Source organism: Nuphar pumila, chromosome 15 (genome assembly GCF_984573655.1).
Source record: "Nuphar pumila chromosome 15, dmNupPumi1.hap1.1, whole genome shotgun sequence".
NCBI classification, from domain to species: Eukaryota; Viridiplantae; Streptophyta; class Magnoliopsida; order Nymphaeales; family Nymphaeaceae; genus Nuphar; species Nuphar pumila.
This window is the reverse complement of record NC_143263.1, coordinates 82,593,754-82,613,233: the sequence shown is the minus strand read 5'-3', so window position 1 is coordinate 82,613,233 and position 19,480 is coordinate 82,593,754. Positions and strand designations below refer to the sequence as shown.

General features: G+C 37.3%; 1 protein-coding gene across 3 annotated transcripts; it reads right to left on the bottom strand.

The window, feature by feature from the left end:
* Positions 1 to 2,822: 2,822 nt before the first annotated feature.
* On the bottom strand, positions 2,823 to 19,220 carry LOC149815792 (protein MEI2-like 2). Of its 3 annotated transcripts, none has more exons than XM_089988362.1 (14): positions 19,118 to 19,220; positions 18,259 to 18,420; positions 16,267 to 16,308; positions 15,965 to 16,108; positions 15,404 to 15,873; positions 14,438 to 14,596; positions 14,242 to 14,358; positions 14,004 to 14,155; positions 5,614 to 5,705; positions 4,519 to 5,491; positions 4,349 to 4,433; positions 4,196 to 4,264; positions 3,484 to 3,663; positions 2,823 to 3,390 (listed from the first exon to the last, which is right to left on the bottom strand). In XM_089988362.1, the coding sequence occupies exons 1-14, from the start codon at positions 19,194 to 19,196 to the stop codon at positions 3,265 to 3,267; spliced, it is 2,850 nt and encodes a 949-aa protein (XP_089844488.1). In that variant the 5' UTR covers positions 19,197 to 19,220; the 3' UTR covers positions 2,823 to 3,264. The 3 variants fall into 3 exon arrangements, with proteins under 3 accessions (XP_089844488.1, XP_089844489.1, XP_089844490.1); XM_089988363.1 differs by having other exon boundaries at positions 2,823 to 3,357; XM_089988364.1 differs by lacking the exon at positions 4,196 to 4,264.
* Between the last annotated feature and the right edge of the window lie 260 nt (positions 19,221 to 19,480).

Below are 19,480 nucleotides of genomic sequence, written 5' to 3'. Positions count from 1 at the left end.
CAAACAAGCAAGAAACTTTCTTTTGGAAAACTTTTCATATCAAAAACCCTCATAGGCAAAACTATTTTATCCTATGAGAGTTTTTCTCTCTTCCAAACGTTCCCTAAATGATCTTGATGAGCAGTACTACAAACAATTGGTATTCCATTTACAGGCCAATCTTTTCTCCTTAATTCTAAATATAGGTCACACGTTTTTGAAATTCCAAATATGGGCTAAACTTTTCCTAAAAACTGTCAAACAAGGGCCTGTATTTATTATTCTACTTTAACTCAAATTAAATCATAAGACAAATTGACCATGTTTAAACATTCAGACTGTTTTACTTTTTCATTTTTTCTTTATTATGAGAATAAGTAAGTACTTTTTAGTTTTTAAGGGACAATACAAATAACGAAAAAGGACTCAAGTTTTTTCAATATGATGGGTGCTGACTTGGGGTCCCTATTTGACAGTTTCTACCAAAAGTTGGGCTCCTATTTTAAAAATATGTGGCTCATATTTGGAATGAAGAGCAAAAGGTTGGACCCTAAATGAAAATTTCTCTTTTTATTTATTTATTTAAACAACCCAACTCTAGCTTGTCTCAGTTGGCTCAGACTCCACTCTTATTTTAACGATCTGAATCCCAAAACATGTCAGCTTCAGACCATCACCAACAAGAAGGCAATGGAGACATCAATGCTAAGATTTCACCTATCCCCATTGAGCATGGGGGACTACTTATAGGTTTTTACACAGCAAACACCAAAATAAGACCATGGTCAATGTGGCACGGGTTGGACTGCAACGGGATGTCCAAACAGTAACACTGGTTTCTCATTGTTATTGAAAAAAAAAAAACTAATATAAGGATTACTGGCCGTGCCACACAAAACAAATAAATTTTTTTATTTAGTGGCCAACCTTCTACCCCTAATTCCAAATACCTGCCACACGTTTATGAAATTTCAAATATTGCCTGAACTTTTTCTAAAAACTGTCAAACAAGGGCTTGCATGTATTGTTGTCCTTTAATTCAGGTTAAATCATAAGTTAAATTACAATAGTGACCTTCATCATTAAGAGTTCAAACTGTTTACCTTTTCTTTTTTATGAGGATGAATGAATATTTTTTCAATTTTCAAGGGATAATATAATTAAAAAAAGGACTCGTGTTTGCTAATAGGACGGATGTTGACATGTGATTGGTCCATATTTGGAATTTCAGGAACGTGTAGCTCATATTTGGAGTCAGGGGCCAAATGTTGGCCCCTAAATGGAAATTTTCTAAAAAAATATATAAAAATAAATAAAAATAAAAAGCACCACCAAAACTTTTAGATATGAGGGGGGGCATTTGTTCGGAGTCTTGAGCAATAGAAACCAACACAAGTAGAGTTTTGAGCAGCACCCAAATAGTCCCACGTATAGTCAAGCAGAGGAACATGGGGCAAATAGTGTCCAGCAGCAACAATAACAGCATGGACACCAATAAGGACGTTGATAGCTTGGAGTGAGAACAATCGCCATACACTAAAACTTGAATGTGATTGTGCAACTATCCACAGGTCATGGAGTGCAAGACATGCAAGGAATCTGCCCCCAATATAGGGTGTCTCCCTCAAGTCAAAAAGCTTTTTAAAAACACAAACTTTGAGCAATAAAAAAAAAAAATACACCCAAGTTTTTTTTTTTTTTGCGATGGAGAAAGCTGGAGTTAGGCAGATCCCTACCAGTTATACAGCCGCACCATTGGCATTCGAATTTGCAACGTCCCAACACAAGGCGACTTCTGACTGCTTCTGCCAGACAAGCAGAGCCCCCGTTGGTAAATACACCCAAGTTTTTGATATTGTTAAAAGCACACCTAAATTTTTTCATGGTTAGGTAAAAAAAAAAAAACCAAGACTGGGGCTTACTTCCGTCAAAGTTGTGATTAAATGTAAGCTGTAATTACCAAATCTTAGGTGTGTCTTGTTCTCACCAAAACTGTGCATTTTTTAAATTAAAAAAAAAATTGTTGTGGGTAACCGCTAACCAGTAACTTTATCTTATTAACTCAACTTAGGTTAATGATAATGCAAGTTAATTTGACAAAAATGTATTTTTAAATAATAAAACATAAATTTAGGTGTGTGCTTTTAACAATATCAAAGACTTGGGTGTGTTTTTGACATCAGCAAAACTTTAGGCGTGTAACTGAAAATTTCCCTTGTCAATTTTCTCCTTTGCCCCACCTACAATAATCGTAAGAAAACAATGATTGCTAATGAATGCACAAGCCATATGGGTTGCATAAGCTATCCTTGAAATACTAAGGGTGCTCATATAGAAAGTAGTAAATAAGATATGAACATCTAGGTCATTGTTGACATTGGATGAGAGAGCATCATCAAACAGGCAGCGTTCTCTGTTCAGTTTTTAGAATCTATAAGCAATGACATTTTCCAATTGTTAAAGGTAATTTGCTTCGCCAAACAGAACATTCAGGCTTGTCATGAGCTCAAGCTTAGATGGCTTTGACAGAGGAACGAGCCAAGCTTGAACACCTCAAGATAACCTCGTTCAGCTCATTTACCAGCCCTAATCCAAACACAGAATGTTAGTTCAAGCTGTCAGTATAATACATGGCTTTGAGTAGCATATGCGATTTGACCGATTCACTAAATCAACAAAGTGCAATTTTGCAAATGAGCCGAAATTATTTATACTCTGAGTTGACTAGAGACTTAATCTGACATTCCTGGACGGACCCAACTGAACCAACAGACTGGTCCTACCACCACAGAATCACATTTCCATCAAAGGGGGGGGGGGGGGGGGGGTCGCAAGAGCAACACTGGAAATAAACTGTACAGTTTTTGTAGATACAATCCTGTTCACATTACCACATATCATCACAAAAGACGACATAATCTCTAGTATGATTGACCTATACATGATAAGATATTCCTGATTTTTACTCCAAGCACCACTTAACAAACACCTGTGCGGCATAAATTACCAGACAATGGACAAATGTGGTGAGCAAACAAACACACCAGCAAACAGACCTCATCTTCACCTGTACACTTGGTTGTTATTTCCCTCTATTCTCTACACAAAGACCATTTCCTAACTCTTCATTCACAGTTTCTTCAGTCTCCAGACAATTCTTTGGGTGTATCCAACGCTTTGAAAAGCAGGCTCCACCTAATGACATGAACCAACAATCCAATCGCTATGTACAAAATTATGTAACAGTTTCTGCTTCCGGCTAATTCACTGGTCATCGCTACCAAATCAACCATCAGTTTTCTCAATTTTCTCACCACTCCAAATTTTTGTAGGGCTGCCTGCCAAGTGATCGGAGGTAGACACATCCAATAGATGAACCTGTATATTCAAATTGTTCGATGGAAAAGACTCCTGGATGAATATATTGCATTAGCAACATCAGGTAATGTGATGATGCACACAATTGATAGGAAACAAAATAAATCAAATGAAATGACATGCTACCTGATCACCTGCCTCTGGGCCTTCAGAGTGGAAGAGGATAGGACGACAGCGCTTATCTTCATTCATTAGACTTGAATTCTGGAAATGGGTCACAAGGGCTGACTTTCCTTGGATACGGGCGTAAGCCAGTGAAGCTACCTTCTCACTGTTAAATTTCTCCCACTTCTTGCCATTGAATGCCTGCCAAAGCAAGAAATTTAAGATGTGCCCCTCTATTACACAAAAAACACAGTTTCCTGAAATTAATGTTTCAGCATGTTAAAGCCATAGAAAAGATGTTTTTTGAGAACAGAATTTGGGAAATTTCTGAAGAACGCATTTTCATCTACAAACACAGGATCTGGAAGTTTCTAAAGCTTAAATTTTAATGTTAGTAGCATTTTACTCTTTCCACTTGATTTAAAAACTATGGTGGGTGCTAAATGGGAAAAATGCCCAAAACATATCGCTTTATTTCTCGAGCAATTAAGTTCCAATTTACACAATGGCTGTACGAGGAAGAGAATTCCAGAATCCAGACTAGAATGTAAATGCACTTCCAAGTTGATTGTTGCCTTAAAGATTATATCTGGGACCATGTGAGGTTATAACTTCTAAGAATCCAGCTGTCAGCATTATTACACTTGGTAATTCAGGCTTAGATGCAAGTATGGTTGATTTGTGATTTTTCAACTACAATTAGTAACTTCAGTTGTAAAAGAAAAACACAAACCTCATAGAATGGAATGATGTACGATGGGGACACCATGTTTATAAAGGCATAACCCACATTGCACTTGTTCTGTACACATGGAAGAGGATGTCAGAGGGAACTGCATGTTGTGTATTTAGATGTTATTCACTATATGCAATGAAAGAACCATACCTTAAAATCAATTGGCAAGTATAAAAAATCATAGGTTCCCTTATGGTTCTCATCAATGGCTGCAAGCAACATCTTAGATGTGTACCTGAAATTCAAAAAAGTCATCTTTCCGCAGAGAAGTGAAACTGAAGAAAAGAAAATACTATGAAATACAAGTTCTAATATCATACTTATTAGGAATGTTTTTTATCATGAGTGTCGTCCGTGTATCTTCACCACTCACAATTTTTTCCAAGTCAAGTTGATACTGCTTCTTGCTGTCCAACTGGTTTACACTATTCTCAACCCGACGACTTCTTCCACGATCAGTAATTCCATCTAAGCTCGTAAAAGGCCCAGCGAAGGGACCATTCCCAAGCATCAAATGCCCCAACCTCTGTGATGGCAAGACTTGAAAACTTGATGTGCCATTTTCAGGCATGACATTACTTGAAAGGCCGATTCCAGAATTCATAGTAGCTCTGCTGCCAGTATTCATCATGTAAGCTCCTTCATTGTGACTTAAACCCATACCCCCAAAAGCAACGGACTTCATATAAGTTGTTTCAGGGGAATCTGGGAAGAAACCATAATGACTCTCAAAGGGAACACCAGATGGAGCAGAACCAACATGGTGGTGGTGATGGTGCGATGAAGTCATAAAGGGGGCTTGGCGACTTGAGTATGAATATCCATGTCCTTGTCCAGTAGAGGTGAATGAGCGTCTGATAGATGGTGCAGGCCAGACTGAAGAATGAGCATGCACAGAATAAGGTGTGGGACTACCCCAAAGAAACTGAGGTCCAGTTAATGTACCAACACCGGATGCATTAGAAGAAGTCAGACCAAAAGAAGTTACACTTCCAGGACTCTGGCCCATATTTGGCATCACTCCACTGCCGATCTCCGGAAAGGAATGAGACTGCTGAATACCAGCTCCATTAATGGAACTATTGTTTGAGAATACTAGATCTGCTTGGCTGCCCCTACCTTGGTCTTTACCAATAGGTGCAATCTTGACAGAGTTAGATACTAGAGGTGGTAATATAGAAGCTAATCCAGGTAAATGGTGGCTGCCTATGGGACTGATGGTTCCCAAACTTGGAGACTCATTAGAACCATGCAACAGACTGTTTTCATTTGGGCTGTATTGTGCCCAATTACCTGCCACAAAGCCACAAACAGTTTATCCTGCTTCAGCTTGCACCTTTAAATTCAGGAGATTAAGCAGAATAATATATACAATCAAAACTCAGATAAGACCAAGCAAAACTCAATACAAACACCTGGAGGAGAATTCCCAATTGGGGAACCCACTTGAGGTCGATAACTTCTAGCTTCATCCTGGTCCAGCTCCTGGCTCAATTGCTGCATCAAGCTGAAACAGACAAAACATCACATTTGCTAATTCCAAAATCCAAATGTTATAGGGCATGAGAAAGCACTAAATAATGTGCTAAAAGTACAACAATCCTGTTGTGCATTAAAAGAGAAGACACATAGCCTCTGCTAGTATTCCACCTTCAAGTAATTTCCACCTAAAAGGAAGTAATGATTGTCGATTGTCTAAACGCCTCTTTCATTTTGCTAATATTTTTGCTTTTTAAGGGTCTTTTTTCTTCTTTGTGTCTAAATGTCTCTTTTTTTGCTTTGAGGCTACTGTCCTTCATTGTAGCACTGGTTGATGAGATGCAGAGTGCTCGTCCAACAATAATCCAAGAATCCTCAATCACTCTCTGGAATGTTCTTTGAAACAACAAAAAATTTTATTATAAAAAATCCAAAAGATCATACAAGTTTCAAAAAAGAAGGGAACACGTAATTGAGAGGGTGAAGAACTTATGAGGAGATGCGAGAAGAATGCTTTAGATAGCCAAAATATATTTCCTGAATCCAGAATGGAAAGGGAAACCATTGGGTGGATAAAAGGGGGAGAACACCAGAAATCATATACTGAAAAAGGAGAGGGAGAGGGGAAGATGAGACATAGACTGAGAAGAAGAGGAGGTGGGGAAAGATGGGAATTTTTACATTGATGCCGGGACTCCTATAAGATAGAGAGGGAGCCCACGGACAAAGAGTGGATAATGCCAGTTCTAGAGAGAGAAAGGAGAGAGAGGCAGTTAAATGTGTTTTTCAATAACTTAGGGGACACTTCTATGTTTTATTCTTGGTTATACTTAACTAATTGTCACCTTTTTAGTGATAGTTCCTCTTGCCATTCAGGTGAAAGAAAAAGGAAGATCAAAACCATGTAGCACTTCTAGCGTTCATAGACTGAAGAGACATCTAAGGTTATGTAGGCTTGGAAATCTCTGAAGCATTGGAACAAAATCCAAGATAAACCATCATATCTACTTATTTAGGCAAGATAATATTGTAAACATCGTACCTTATCGTGCTACACAATACAGAGTGTCGATGTATTGGCCCATAACCCAATATTATTTATGCTAAAAAAATCATTAAATGAAGGTTATTTGTCCATATTGGCCAGTAACATATGATACACTCTGAGTTTGTTTCCAGTGAAAAAAAAAAAACAGATAAAAAGAAAGGCATGGGTATGGGCCACAGCCACCACAGAACCACTGTTAGAAATCATCTCTGATTCGGAAGATGAAATGATTGATGAAAATGACCCATAATTATGAAATAGTAATTCAGGTTTCTAGCAGCCCCAGCCTTAATAATTTTTGTTATAAAACTTTTATGGTCCGTTTAGTTATTATAATTATTTCTTTGCTATTTATTCATGTTGAATTATTTGGTTGTTTCATTGTTACATATTTGTTAGTTTGTCAATTGATCTTTATAAGTTACTATTATTTAATATACTAGAAAACAGCCGGTCTGGGATCACACTGCCAAGGTCAAAAACATTTAAAAAGATAAAAAAAACTTTGATTATTTTAACTCCAAATCATTTTACAAATTGCATCTCTTTGACGCTTGAAAGCATATTTTCCATGGAATTCTTTTTACCAGAATTTGACCCCATTTACATGATCGGATTTTTTTTTCGATTTGCATCAAAGAAGAAGGTTCTAGATTCTGATCAGAGGTCAGAACGAACCTAATACATCTTCACATCTTCCATCCCTCACTTCACTTCAATTTAATTATATCTTCAAATGGGTCCAAGCAGTTTTAGAACAACTAAACCAGGTAGTAAGTCAGTTTGGATCCAAAGCATAACTGGGTTGAATCAAGTTTGGATTAGGTCTCCTTCCTAAGTTTAAGGAGTTAATTTAGGGGGAACTACCATTTCCTCTCTCTCTCACACGTGCGCGAAGGGGGTATTGTGAGAAAAATTTTAAACAAATTGAAAAGGACATCTATACCTAATAAAACCTTTGTGTCATTTTTAAGTAGCTTGTAAAGAAAAATATTTTTGTGCATCGTTGTCCTTAATCACTCCCTTATTAGTAGTACAGATTTTAGTTTTAGTTGACCACCTCTACATGTACTTGGTGTTTTGAACTTTCAGTAGTTTTAGTGATCTTATATATATATATATATATATATATATATATATATATATATATATATATATATATATATATTTTTGCACAGTGATTTTTCCAATCTCTATTTTTTATTTTTAAAATTGCTTTGGTAGCATATCTTACAATATGATACAACACGATAAGTTCTCTGTCACAGACACACCATATTGGCAGCCGTACCTGTGTCGACATGGGTGCTGGTACCGGACGCAGCACGGGTACGTGCTGATCCAGGTCGGGTCCAACCCTGACCCAACCCAACTTTTTCTTTTTTTTTTGGTTTCTCGAGCAAAAGACAGGAAGGAAGAAGAAGAAGAAGAATAAAAGAGGAGGAAGAGGAAGAAGAAGAAAAAGAGAGAGAGGGAGACTTGAAATCCACTCCTTCCCACCCTAGAGAGAGAGAGAGGGAGGGAGCAAAAACAAGAGAGAGAGAGAGGGAGGGAGCAAAAACAAGCGAGAGAGAGAACCTACCTACCTCCGCTCCTCTTTTTCGTATTCTTCTTTTTGCGAGAGAGAGATGGATCTTAATATAGATCTATATCCAAACCTCTCTCTCTCTCTCTCTACAAACAACAACAACAACAACTACGTCTTCATCCCAAAATAATTGGGGTCGGTGATATGAACCAAAAAAGAAAATCATTCTGGGTCTTTCACATGAATCCTTCTCCTCCAATCATTTATATCCAATGCCATGTCCTCGGTAAGGTTCAAAGCATTCATATCCTTTCCTATCATCTCCATCCATGTCTTCCTAGGTCTACCCCGACCTCTTTTAACTAATATATTTTCTCATTTCTCCATCCTTCTAACTGGAGCATCATTAGGCCTTCGCCGAATATGTCCAAACCACCGTAAACGACTCTCTCTCATCTTATTTTCAATGGGTGCAACGCCTACCTTCTTACGTATCTCCTCGTTCTGAATCTTATCTTTTATTGTATTTCCACACATCCATCTAAGCATACGCATCTCAGCTACACTCATTTTTTGAATATGATGCCTCTTGGCAGCCCAACATTTCGTACCATATAGTAAAGCGGGCTTAATAGTCGTCCTATAAAACTTTTCCTTCAACCGCAATGGCATTCTACGATCGCACAACACTCCAGTTGCACTTTTCCATTTCATCCACCCAACCTTTATCCTATGATTTACATCTCCATCAATTTCTTCATACTTTTGAATGATAGATCTCAAATATTTGAAACAATCATCCACCGGTATTTCTTGCACACCAAGCTTCACTACACTCCCATCACTACTTCGTTGCTTACTAAACCGACATTCCATATATTCTGTCTTACTCTTACTCAACTTAAAACCTCTTGCTTCCAATGTCTATCTCCATAATTCTAAGTTAGCATTAACCCCAGCTCTAGACTCATCAATCAAAACAATATCATCAGTAAACAACATACAGCACGACACATTTTCTTGAATTGATCTCGTAAGCTCATCCATCACTATAACAAATAGGAAATGGCTTAAAGCAGATCCTTGATGTAACCCAACCGTTATAGGAAAATTGGTTGTCACCCCTCCACAAGTGCGGACATTGGTTACTACTCCTTCATACATATCTTTAATTATACTAATGTACTTGAGAGAAACACCTTTCTTCATCATTGTCCACCAGAGAACGTCCCTAGGTACTCTATCGTATGCCTTCTCCAAATCAATAAAAACCATATGCAAATCTTTGTTCCTCTCTCTATTTCTCTCAATAAGTTGTCTAAGAAGATGTATAGCTTCCATAGTTGATCTTCCAGGCATAAAACCAAATTGATTCTCCGATATCATGACAACCTTCCTCAACCTAGACTCAATCACCCTCTCTCAAAGTTTCATAGTATGACTCATGAGTTTTATACCACGATAGTTTGTGCAATCTTGTATATCACCCTTATTCTTATATAAAGGCACCAAAGTACTCTTCCTCCACCCATTAGGCATCTTATTTGTCCGCCAAATCTTGTTAAAAAGATTTGTCAAACATTCTAAACCTTTCTCTCCCAAGCATTTCCAAGCCTCGATAGGTATACCATCTAGGCCAACTGCCATTCTTGATTTCATTTTCTTCAAAACCTCTGCAATTTCTTTCTTTTGAATCTTGCGCATGAAGTCACGATTCATCTTATGAAAAAGAATAGAGAAGTCTCCAAGATCCTGAGCATGACTTCCATTAAATAGCTTATCAAAATAATATTTCCATCTCTCCTTAATCTCCTCATCTTTGACTAAAACCCTTTGTGTTTCAACTTTGATACATCTAACCATACCCAGATCCCTCAATTTCCTATCTCTCATCTTTACAAGCCTATAAATATCCTTCTCGCCCTCTTTGGTATCCAACTTGTCATAAACCTCCTTATATACCTTATCCCTCGCGTTTTGAATTACTTTTTTAGCTTCTTTCTTTGCTATCATATACTTCTCCAAATTCTCATTATCATGACTCTTACTTAGATTTCTATAACACTCTCTTTTAACCTTAATAGCTAATTTGACATCCTCGTTCCACCATGATGTATCCTTACCTAGCAGCGCACCGCCTTTAGACTCACCCAATACCTCCTTAGCCATCTTTCTCATGCCACCCGCTATCTTATTCCACATTGATTCTAAATCCTCCTCGAGACACCAATCAGCTTCCTTAACTACTTGCTCTACAAACATTCATTGTTTAGCTCCTTTCAGTGCCCACCACTTAATTCTAGGATCTATTTTATGTTTATCCCTTTTGCGGCATTGTCTAATTCTAAGATCTAAAATTAAGACTCTATGTTGTGTAGCTACACTTTCTCCCGTTATAACCTTACAATCGATGCAACAACTCCTATCTCTCTTTCTAAGTAAGAAAAAATTTATCTGACTCGTATTAACCCCCCTTTTAAATGTTACTAGGTGAGACTCCCTCTTCCTAAACCAAGTGTTAGTTAAGATCATATCATAGGACAAACCAAAATCTAAAATCCTTTCTCCACTTTCGTTTCTTTCTCCTATACCATAGCCTCTATGGATACTCTCAGATCCATCCCTACTAATGCCTACATGTCCATTAAGGTCACCGCCGATGAAAAGCTTTTCTCCATAAGATATCCCTTGTATTACTCCATCTAAATCTTCCCAAAATTGATGCTTAATGGAATCATCTAAACCTACTTGAGGTGCATAAACACTAATAATATTAATAATATCCATACCTAATACTAATTTAATAAGTAAAATCCTATCACATTTCCTACGGACCTCAACTACATTATCTATAAACTCACGACTCATAACAATCCCTACTCCATTCCTATTCTTATTTATTTATGTATACCAAATCTTATATCCTCAAGGTTCTATCACTTTTGCTTTCTCACCTACCCATTTGGTCTCTTGTAGACATAAAATATCAATCTTTCTCCTACACATAACATCTACTAACTCTACGAACTTACCAGTTAAAGACCCTATGTTCCAAGTGGCTAACCTAATTTTATGGTCTTGGACTAACTTCTTTACCCCCACCCGTCCAACAAAGTAAGGGAACCCTTGCCTATTTGACACCACACCCGGGCGTCGGTGTGAGCAACGCTTGCCCATTTATCACTGCCTCCGAGCCTATAGAGTACAGCGCGTCGCTCAGTAGGGAACGCCCCAACGAAATTCTCATATTGGTTCATATTCATAGGGTATGACTAAGTTTTTATGCTGGCTGTCACTGGCCTACCTCTCTCTCTCTCTCTCTCTCTCTCTATATATATATATATATATATATATATATATATATAGCCGTGTCCCCGTACCCTCATTTTTTGAAATTGTCGTGTTGTACCCTTCGGACCCATACCTGTACCTATGTGACATAGGATAAGTTTGAATACACCTGTATGTTAGACTCTTTTATTACGCTTTTTACAACATTGTGTAAGATTTATTCAAGGTTTGGGAGGTTTAAGAGCCTTAGAGATGGAAATCACCTTCATTGACTATTCTATGCCGCACCTTATAGTGGTATGATATGAAAATAAGAAAAAAGCTTAAGAAGTCAAACTTTTGGAAAACTACGATGCGGCTAACGGGATACAAACATGGGACCACTCTCCAGCACTATATGATGGTGATCATGGATGATGGAACCACAACCATTTAGTTTGATATTTCAGTATCGAAAAAAGGATCCATGGTTTCAACCATAAGCAAAACTCCTTGGTTTCCTGTATATCAAGTCTGCAGAGTAAGGTCTATTGATAAAACTAATTCATTGTCTTGGTTATTTTCAGGGCTCAAATTAAGTAATCAACAACTGTAGTCAATCTACATAGCTGTTTTCAAATATTTGATCTCTCTTTTGGTGAGGCCATCATTAACACCTGTAGGCCAAGCAATACTCTGCTGCAAGACTGCTTAACAGCCACTTGCCGGAACTGTGTAGGTGCTGTGGTGCCATCATCCCACGACTTTTTCTCTCAGCAGCGAGGCATCTGTTTGCAGCATCCACCCGCTGTGGCAGCAGCCCCAACATAGTGATGTGCTTTCTATTTTATGCGCTCTTCTCACCACCTCATAGCATCTTTCATTCTACACTCGCCATACCGTAATTGTCAACAGTTCAGCATTAGCTATTCATTGCTGAAGTTACCTGTTGCAGTTTTCCCCATCACCTTCATCCTGCTGAAATTCAGAGCACTGCTTCTTACATTCACTTCCTGAACCCCTGTGTTGCCCTTGTCGCGACACATTAGCCATTCACAATCCCACGTGTTATATATTTAGTACACAGCACTTCCAACTTCCATCTCGTTATTAATCAACCACCATCATCCCCTGCACTGCTGCAGTGTGTCGCCACTCACTGCTTCCACCAGCATATAATATTGTATTATATATATCCCCCCCGCCCTTTTGTTCATATATGTCTGTAGATGTATTACATATTAGCCTCTGCCATACTCTTTACCTTTTGCGCCAACAGCACAGCACTTCCATAAAACAATTCTTGTAGGGGATGGAAATTTGTACAAGAAAAGAGACCCTCACAATTATTAATTTGAATCTCCCCAAGTCACTGAAGAAATTAGGGAAACCTAATAAAAATCCAAAATTTTGTGAAATTTTCAGACACCAACTTATTGCATTTCATAGTCACAAATACCAGTATCGGCTATATCTTAATGAGGCTATTTCTCGCGATATTATAGGTTCGGTGATAATTCTCGGGAAAATCTCAGGGCTTAAAAATAAGTAAGAAAATATCATGTTTAGACAAAAAAATACATAAATAATAAAAAAAAATAAGTAAAAAATGTAAAAGAAAGAAGAAAAACATATTTAAAATGCAGAAAATAAATAAAAACAGTAAAACTAATTGACAATCGTGATAATATCATGATATTATCAAATTGGTGATATTTTCAAAATATCACAGTATTTTACCTATAATATAGTTTGCTGAATTTACAGCGATAATATCGTGATATTTTGAAAGTGTTGCTGATATCTGTGACTATGCTGCAGATTAATGGCACACATAGGGCATGGATGAGTAACCATCAGAAAAGAGTATCTGTATGTAGCCAGCGGATGAATCAGTCTATCGGCACAATTTATTTGGTTTCCTTCACTAAAACCACATATTCATGTAATCAGATAAATTCAAGAATACATAAATAAACAGCAGATTACAAAGAGATCATCATTGGGAGATCAAGGTTCATGGTTGTTTCTATGAACAGTGTTGTTTTGTCAACTAGGTGATAATTCTTAATCTTGAACAGAAACAAAAATGCATTAGGTGAGCTTGAGCATACATCTAGTGTGCGCAATCAGAACTGAAATCAAAAAATAAAACGTGACAATGCAAGAAGTATGGATATTTTATGGCAAGGTGACCATATAAAGGCAATCAAACAGTATCAAACTTTTGGACTTGATCAACAAAATTTCATGGCATCTTAATTATAGCCCTGCGAAGGAAAGTGTATTATAATTAATACCATAAGATTCATGATTACAATCAAAGCAAAGGCAGACAGACATAATTAGCAATGACACTTTCACATGTAAATGGTAAAACATATTGCTCACAAGTGATAAATTGCTATAGATGTGAAACCAACACATACACCATAAAATATTTGCAATAGTTCAACAATTCATGAGAGAGAGAGAGATACTTTCGCCGAGCTCCACCTGGACGGCTGGGTTCAAGCTTTATCCGTTTTCCAGCAATATCACTCCTATTTAAAGACAGAAGAGCAGCTTCTGCGGCTCTGACATCATAAAATTCAATAAATTTATGATGCCGCTTATGTGGAGTCTCCCGAATCTGTTCACAAATGCACCAGGAAAAATAAGAAATCAACTAGATGTGTTTACCCATAAGAAAAACAAACAGAAACTAAAGATCTTAACCTCCTTGACTTCTCCATAAGCCCCAAATATCTGGCGGAGATCATCATTTGAAACTGAGGGATCAAGATTAAAAACCACAAGGGTTCCTTGATTTATATCCTTGTCTGAAGGGTTATCCTGGAATTTAACATGAAATTATTTAAAGGGTTTACAACTTCAAGATTTCAGGTAAAGATTAAACTTTTGTAGAACAAACCTTTGGAATTGAAAAATGAATGTCAAGTTTCCTCCGACGTAACGGTTTATTCTGCAATGCACGCATTGCAGTCCGAGCATCACGAATATCATAGTAAGATATCATAACGAATCCCCTGTGTTTGCATGCAGTGTATAGAGTCCTGATGGCACCAAATTGCTACAAAAGGGGAAAAAACAGATATTTTAAATGGTTCATAAATAACCACAAGAATAGTAAGGAAAACTGACATCATAGAGAGCCTTAAATAAATGATAAAAAAATTGCATACTTTCTTACACAAAAGTAACCCTTGAAAACCCTATCTATTTGAAAGATACTTTTATATGAATAGAATGAAGGGTATAAATTTGAAAGATACTAAAATATCTGATTCAATTTGCTAGATTATTTTCCAAAACTCCTTATAGTTAACTTAAACTTTCAAAAATAAAAAATGTATATCTCTAAAAGAATATTACAGCTCGTATAGTTAACTCAGTTGAGCAAAAATAGAACACATTTCCACTATTTTCTTTTTGGTTCTTCACCGTCTAACCCTTTACACTTAATAATTTAGCTTTTCAGATAAAAAATAAAGCTATTTCCAAAGTACCAGCCCTACCAAGTCCATCGTAAGAGGCTTCTGAAGATCCTTATGGCCTTCCATTAAATAAGACAAAACAAGACTAAGCAACTGTCTTGAAAGACTCAATGTGGACATCATATGATTGGGTGCCTAAGTAGGCATCAAAAGGCTTTTAAAGTATTTAGCGACTGTGAATAGAAACTTATACAGAAGTGTATAAAGAATTTTAAGTATTGGTGACTGATATTTTCATGGTCCTTATGGATTATTGTAATGGTTTCTAACTTTCTATGTCTGTCTCCTAAACAAAGAAAAAGGGGAAGTGGAGGGAGAAGAAAGGAAAAAGAAGAGAGAAGAGAAGGTGAGAAACCTAGAGAATTTAGGGTTCAAATATCTACCTCAAACAAAGATCGCAACTCTGAATCCTCAACATTACTGTTGATATTCCGCACAAATAATGTTCTAGATGGATGCTCCCCATATGGATGTTCCCCTGCAATGGCTCCCATACCATTTGAGAGCCCATACTGAGCAGTTGCATTTCCAACATAGCTATCTGAGATGCTAGCTTTGGAAAAACTCAGACTCAGGCTATCCTGTGGCTCAAAATCCAATTCCATACCCCCTCCACTGCCAAAAAAATCATAATCATCCACATCGTAAATGTGAGTGGGCAAACCGCTTAGGTCAAAATCATCCACGATGCCAGCCAAAAGTTCATCCTCATCATCAGGCAGAAGGCTTCCAATTGCATGATGATCAACATCTTCGGTGGACTCCTTGTTCTCTTTCTCCTCATGAATTTGATTTGAACTTGATGATGCAGTTCCAGCAGCTTCCACACCCTGGACCAAACCCTCAAAATTCACTGCAAATTTTCATATCTGATTACCCACAGTTCACCAAATAGATATATAAAATAATGGGAACATTAAAACAGAACAAAAACAATAACATACACTTTTCACGGGGAAAAACAGGCAAAGAACTTGAAAAGAGGCTAGTATAATCTGAGACATGATAAGCCTCTGACTTGGATTGAATTCCCCATGCATTGCTCCCTGATTTCTGAGGAATCTTCATCGAGGTTACTTTATCCAGGCCTGTTGGAAACAATGATAATAAGCATCTGAGAATGGTTAAATGAATAAACCAGAATATATTTTAATCCACATAAATGCATGACAGAAATCAGGGAAAAGTACTTTCAAAAGGCTATTCCATCGCATCAAGCCCTAGTGGCTAAAGGAAAGAAGCAAACCTTGAGATGAGAGGCCTGGAGATTCTTCCATTGCATTAAAATCTGCCATAGACAAGGAAATGTATTAGAAATGAAGAGACACTGTTATATGATGCAGAACTCTTTCAGTATTCTATCATGTCAAGTAGCAACAGAAAAAACCACAAAAAGGTAGTTTAATAAACAATTTAGCTAATTTTTCTGCACATAATAAACTATTAAGCTGGCTATACCCCTCAGAAAAGCTATCAGTACATCACTTCTCTCTTTGAACTGAAGATAAGTTATTGTACAAGCTTAAGGTGCCAGGATTAAACAAAAAAAGATAATTGCTTCCCCATGTAATAATGCAAATTACAGACATTTAGAAGACAAAAGAAGCTTGAAAAAATTAATAACTGAAACTCTATAGTCTATTTATCATTCCTGAATCCAGTAGCTAGTATGAAACTAATTTAATGAATCCTTGATCTCAACTATGACACATTTCTCATTAGGAGGAAATCCTGTACTTGTGTTCGATTATGGCATACAGGCAGTAGTTTGTAAATATTATTCTAACACATTCTATATTCAGCCATAAGACTCATAATCTATGGCATGCACCTTTTCTTTCTTCTTCTTCTTTATTTGTAGGCAAGTTTGCAATAACCCCTGGAACCTTGGTACCAAGGACGATCATGTTGTCGCAGCCAATTAACTCATGGTAGGCACCTTTCTTCTATTAGTTCTTCTTTACTTTCAGGAAAGTCTGCAATGATCCTGGCACCTTGATATCATGATGATCGTGCTGCCCCAGCCCAAGACCCTTATGTGCCCGACAGGATTTCAGATAGTTTAGGTTTCCAAATCATTGTATTTGCGAAGAGCAGATATAAAGTGGAACTTGATCAAGTTTCAAAACCATAGATGTGGAACTTTCAAGGATTCTCGAACCTTGTCAGGCGTGGTGATTTCACACATGCCCAATCCTCATATCACAGTAATTTTCTATAAAAATTTGCCATATGAAAAGCATATCCAAGAGTCCTGATGCAGTCGCATATTGCATAACTATACATGCATGTGTGCTACTAGAAATGCTAGCTTCACGGCATAACAGGTATCACACTGACGCCCCTTAATCACCCCGCAAACATCATTTACACCAAAACACACAGAAGGTCCAAAGAAGACACAGTTTTCTTCTATACGAACAGGAACAGTATTCAATGATTTAATCCACCGTCAACTACCAATCTCCACTCTCATGGCTACAGAAACCACATTACACGGTCGCCCCCATCCCAACAAAAGTTCAACCTCAGAAGCACCCTCCCGTCAAGATTGCATTTGCAGAATTCACAGAAACTAATCTCCCACAAAAACAGTATTGAAATAGAACAAAATGACCTTCAACCACGAACCCAGCATCGAGAAACCAATTTCTCCTCTAAATTTAGCGTAAGTATCAACAGAAGGAATTCAAAGAGATGAACTTGGCAAGGGTAAGAAACACACAAACATGCCCACAAGATCACATCACTCACATGCATGCACACACAATCACGAACTTTCAGAAAAAAAAAGGAAGAGAAAATCCACTAATTCGAAATCGGAACAACACCCCCCCCCCCCCCAACAAAAAAAAAGAAAAACTCAGAGTGCAAAAGAACCATCTCATGAAGCATAAAACATCAAACTCAAATACACCACAAGAAAATAAAAACAAAAGAAAAAACAGCCAGATAGCACGGGAAGACCCAACTCCAGAAGCTCATGCGAAAAGACAAACGAAACTATACGCAAAAACGATTTATACAGCACAAAAAAGATCTACCACTACAACAAGCAAGAAATTTTCCATCTTCCTTTCATCCATAGTTCATTTACGAAAAGGGGAAAAAACACACAAATCATCAGAACCGCGAAGCGCGCGATCCCGTCTCCCACAAAACCAGATAAAAAGATGGGGAAAACGTTTCTCCCATCTACAAATCAAAGCAAAGAAGTAGAGAAAACGGCGGGATTAACCTATTCTCGTCGTGGAAAGAAAGGATGCAGAATTGGGGATGAGAAAGTCCAACGATTCTCTCACACGGCCTGCAAAAAAATACCCATCATGCTGTTGGTGATGAAGAATGTTGTTCTTCCTATCTCTCTCTTTCTCTCCTCGGCTTCCTTCGTTGACGATCACTGGTAAGAATTAGCAGAAAAGATATTGAATTTATACGTTCATAAACACAGGAGAGGGGCAGAGAAGAGAGAGATGATGAGCTCCCTTTGTTGGTAGGCTCTCTGGATTTAGCTTGATTTAAAACGAGGTTTCGAGTCCGTTGACGCAGACAACAAGGGCAAAAATATTATTATAACACATATAATGCCTTGCCCTGTGCAGAGCAACATCGTTGGCTCTTCACTTTTACTAAAAAAGAAAAAAAGAAAAAGCGTAATTTTGCAAACAACCAACGAAATTTTTGGTTTTAATTAAAAAATGACGACCAAATTTTTGCTCAATTTCAAACTTTATAAAAACTTACCCGCACTCGGAATCAGACAATGCAAGAGTTGATTCATATAAAATCAATCTCTTAGAACACAACTTTATTGTCAGATTAAAAAAACAAACATGAAAAAGACATTAAAAGCACGATAGGTACAGATTGGAGAAGGCGGATACCCTCTACTCGAGGTATAAATATAGTTATAGAACAAAGAAAAAAATACCAAAAAAAATCCTTTTGCCGATTTGATCATAAAAAAAAATGTATGGTGCTTTTAGAATAGATTAGAATAGGAAATATTTTGAAAATATTGTGTCCTACTGTATTAGTCATTGGACGTATTTGCTTAAAGGTAGCAAAAAGTGTGAAAGATTATTTTAAAAACATACAACTTTGATGGACATCAAGAGGTCGTGTTTTATGCAGTAGCATCCATCTCAACATTTTTGGAGATGGACACCACACCATCTCATGGGTGGCTGTTAAGCAGGTCGTTGTATGTCCACCATGCAGCAGTGCTGCATATAAAGGAAAATTTTGTTTGATAAGCATTTAATTGAAGACCCTACTATTCTTGTGGAACACGTTTTCCACGTGAAACTAGTCAATAGTTTGAACCCATCGGACCTATATCGGTTGGCTAACTATTTAAATGAATCTCCCTATACCAATTCTCAAGCGAATCATTTTGAATTAGCCAAAAAAAAATTTAAAATATTATATGTCAATTAGAATAGTCCAGATCGAGCTTT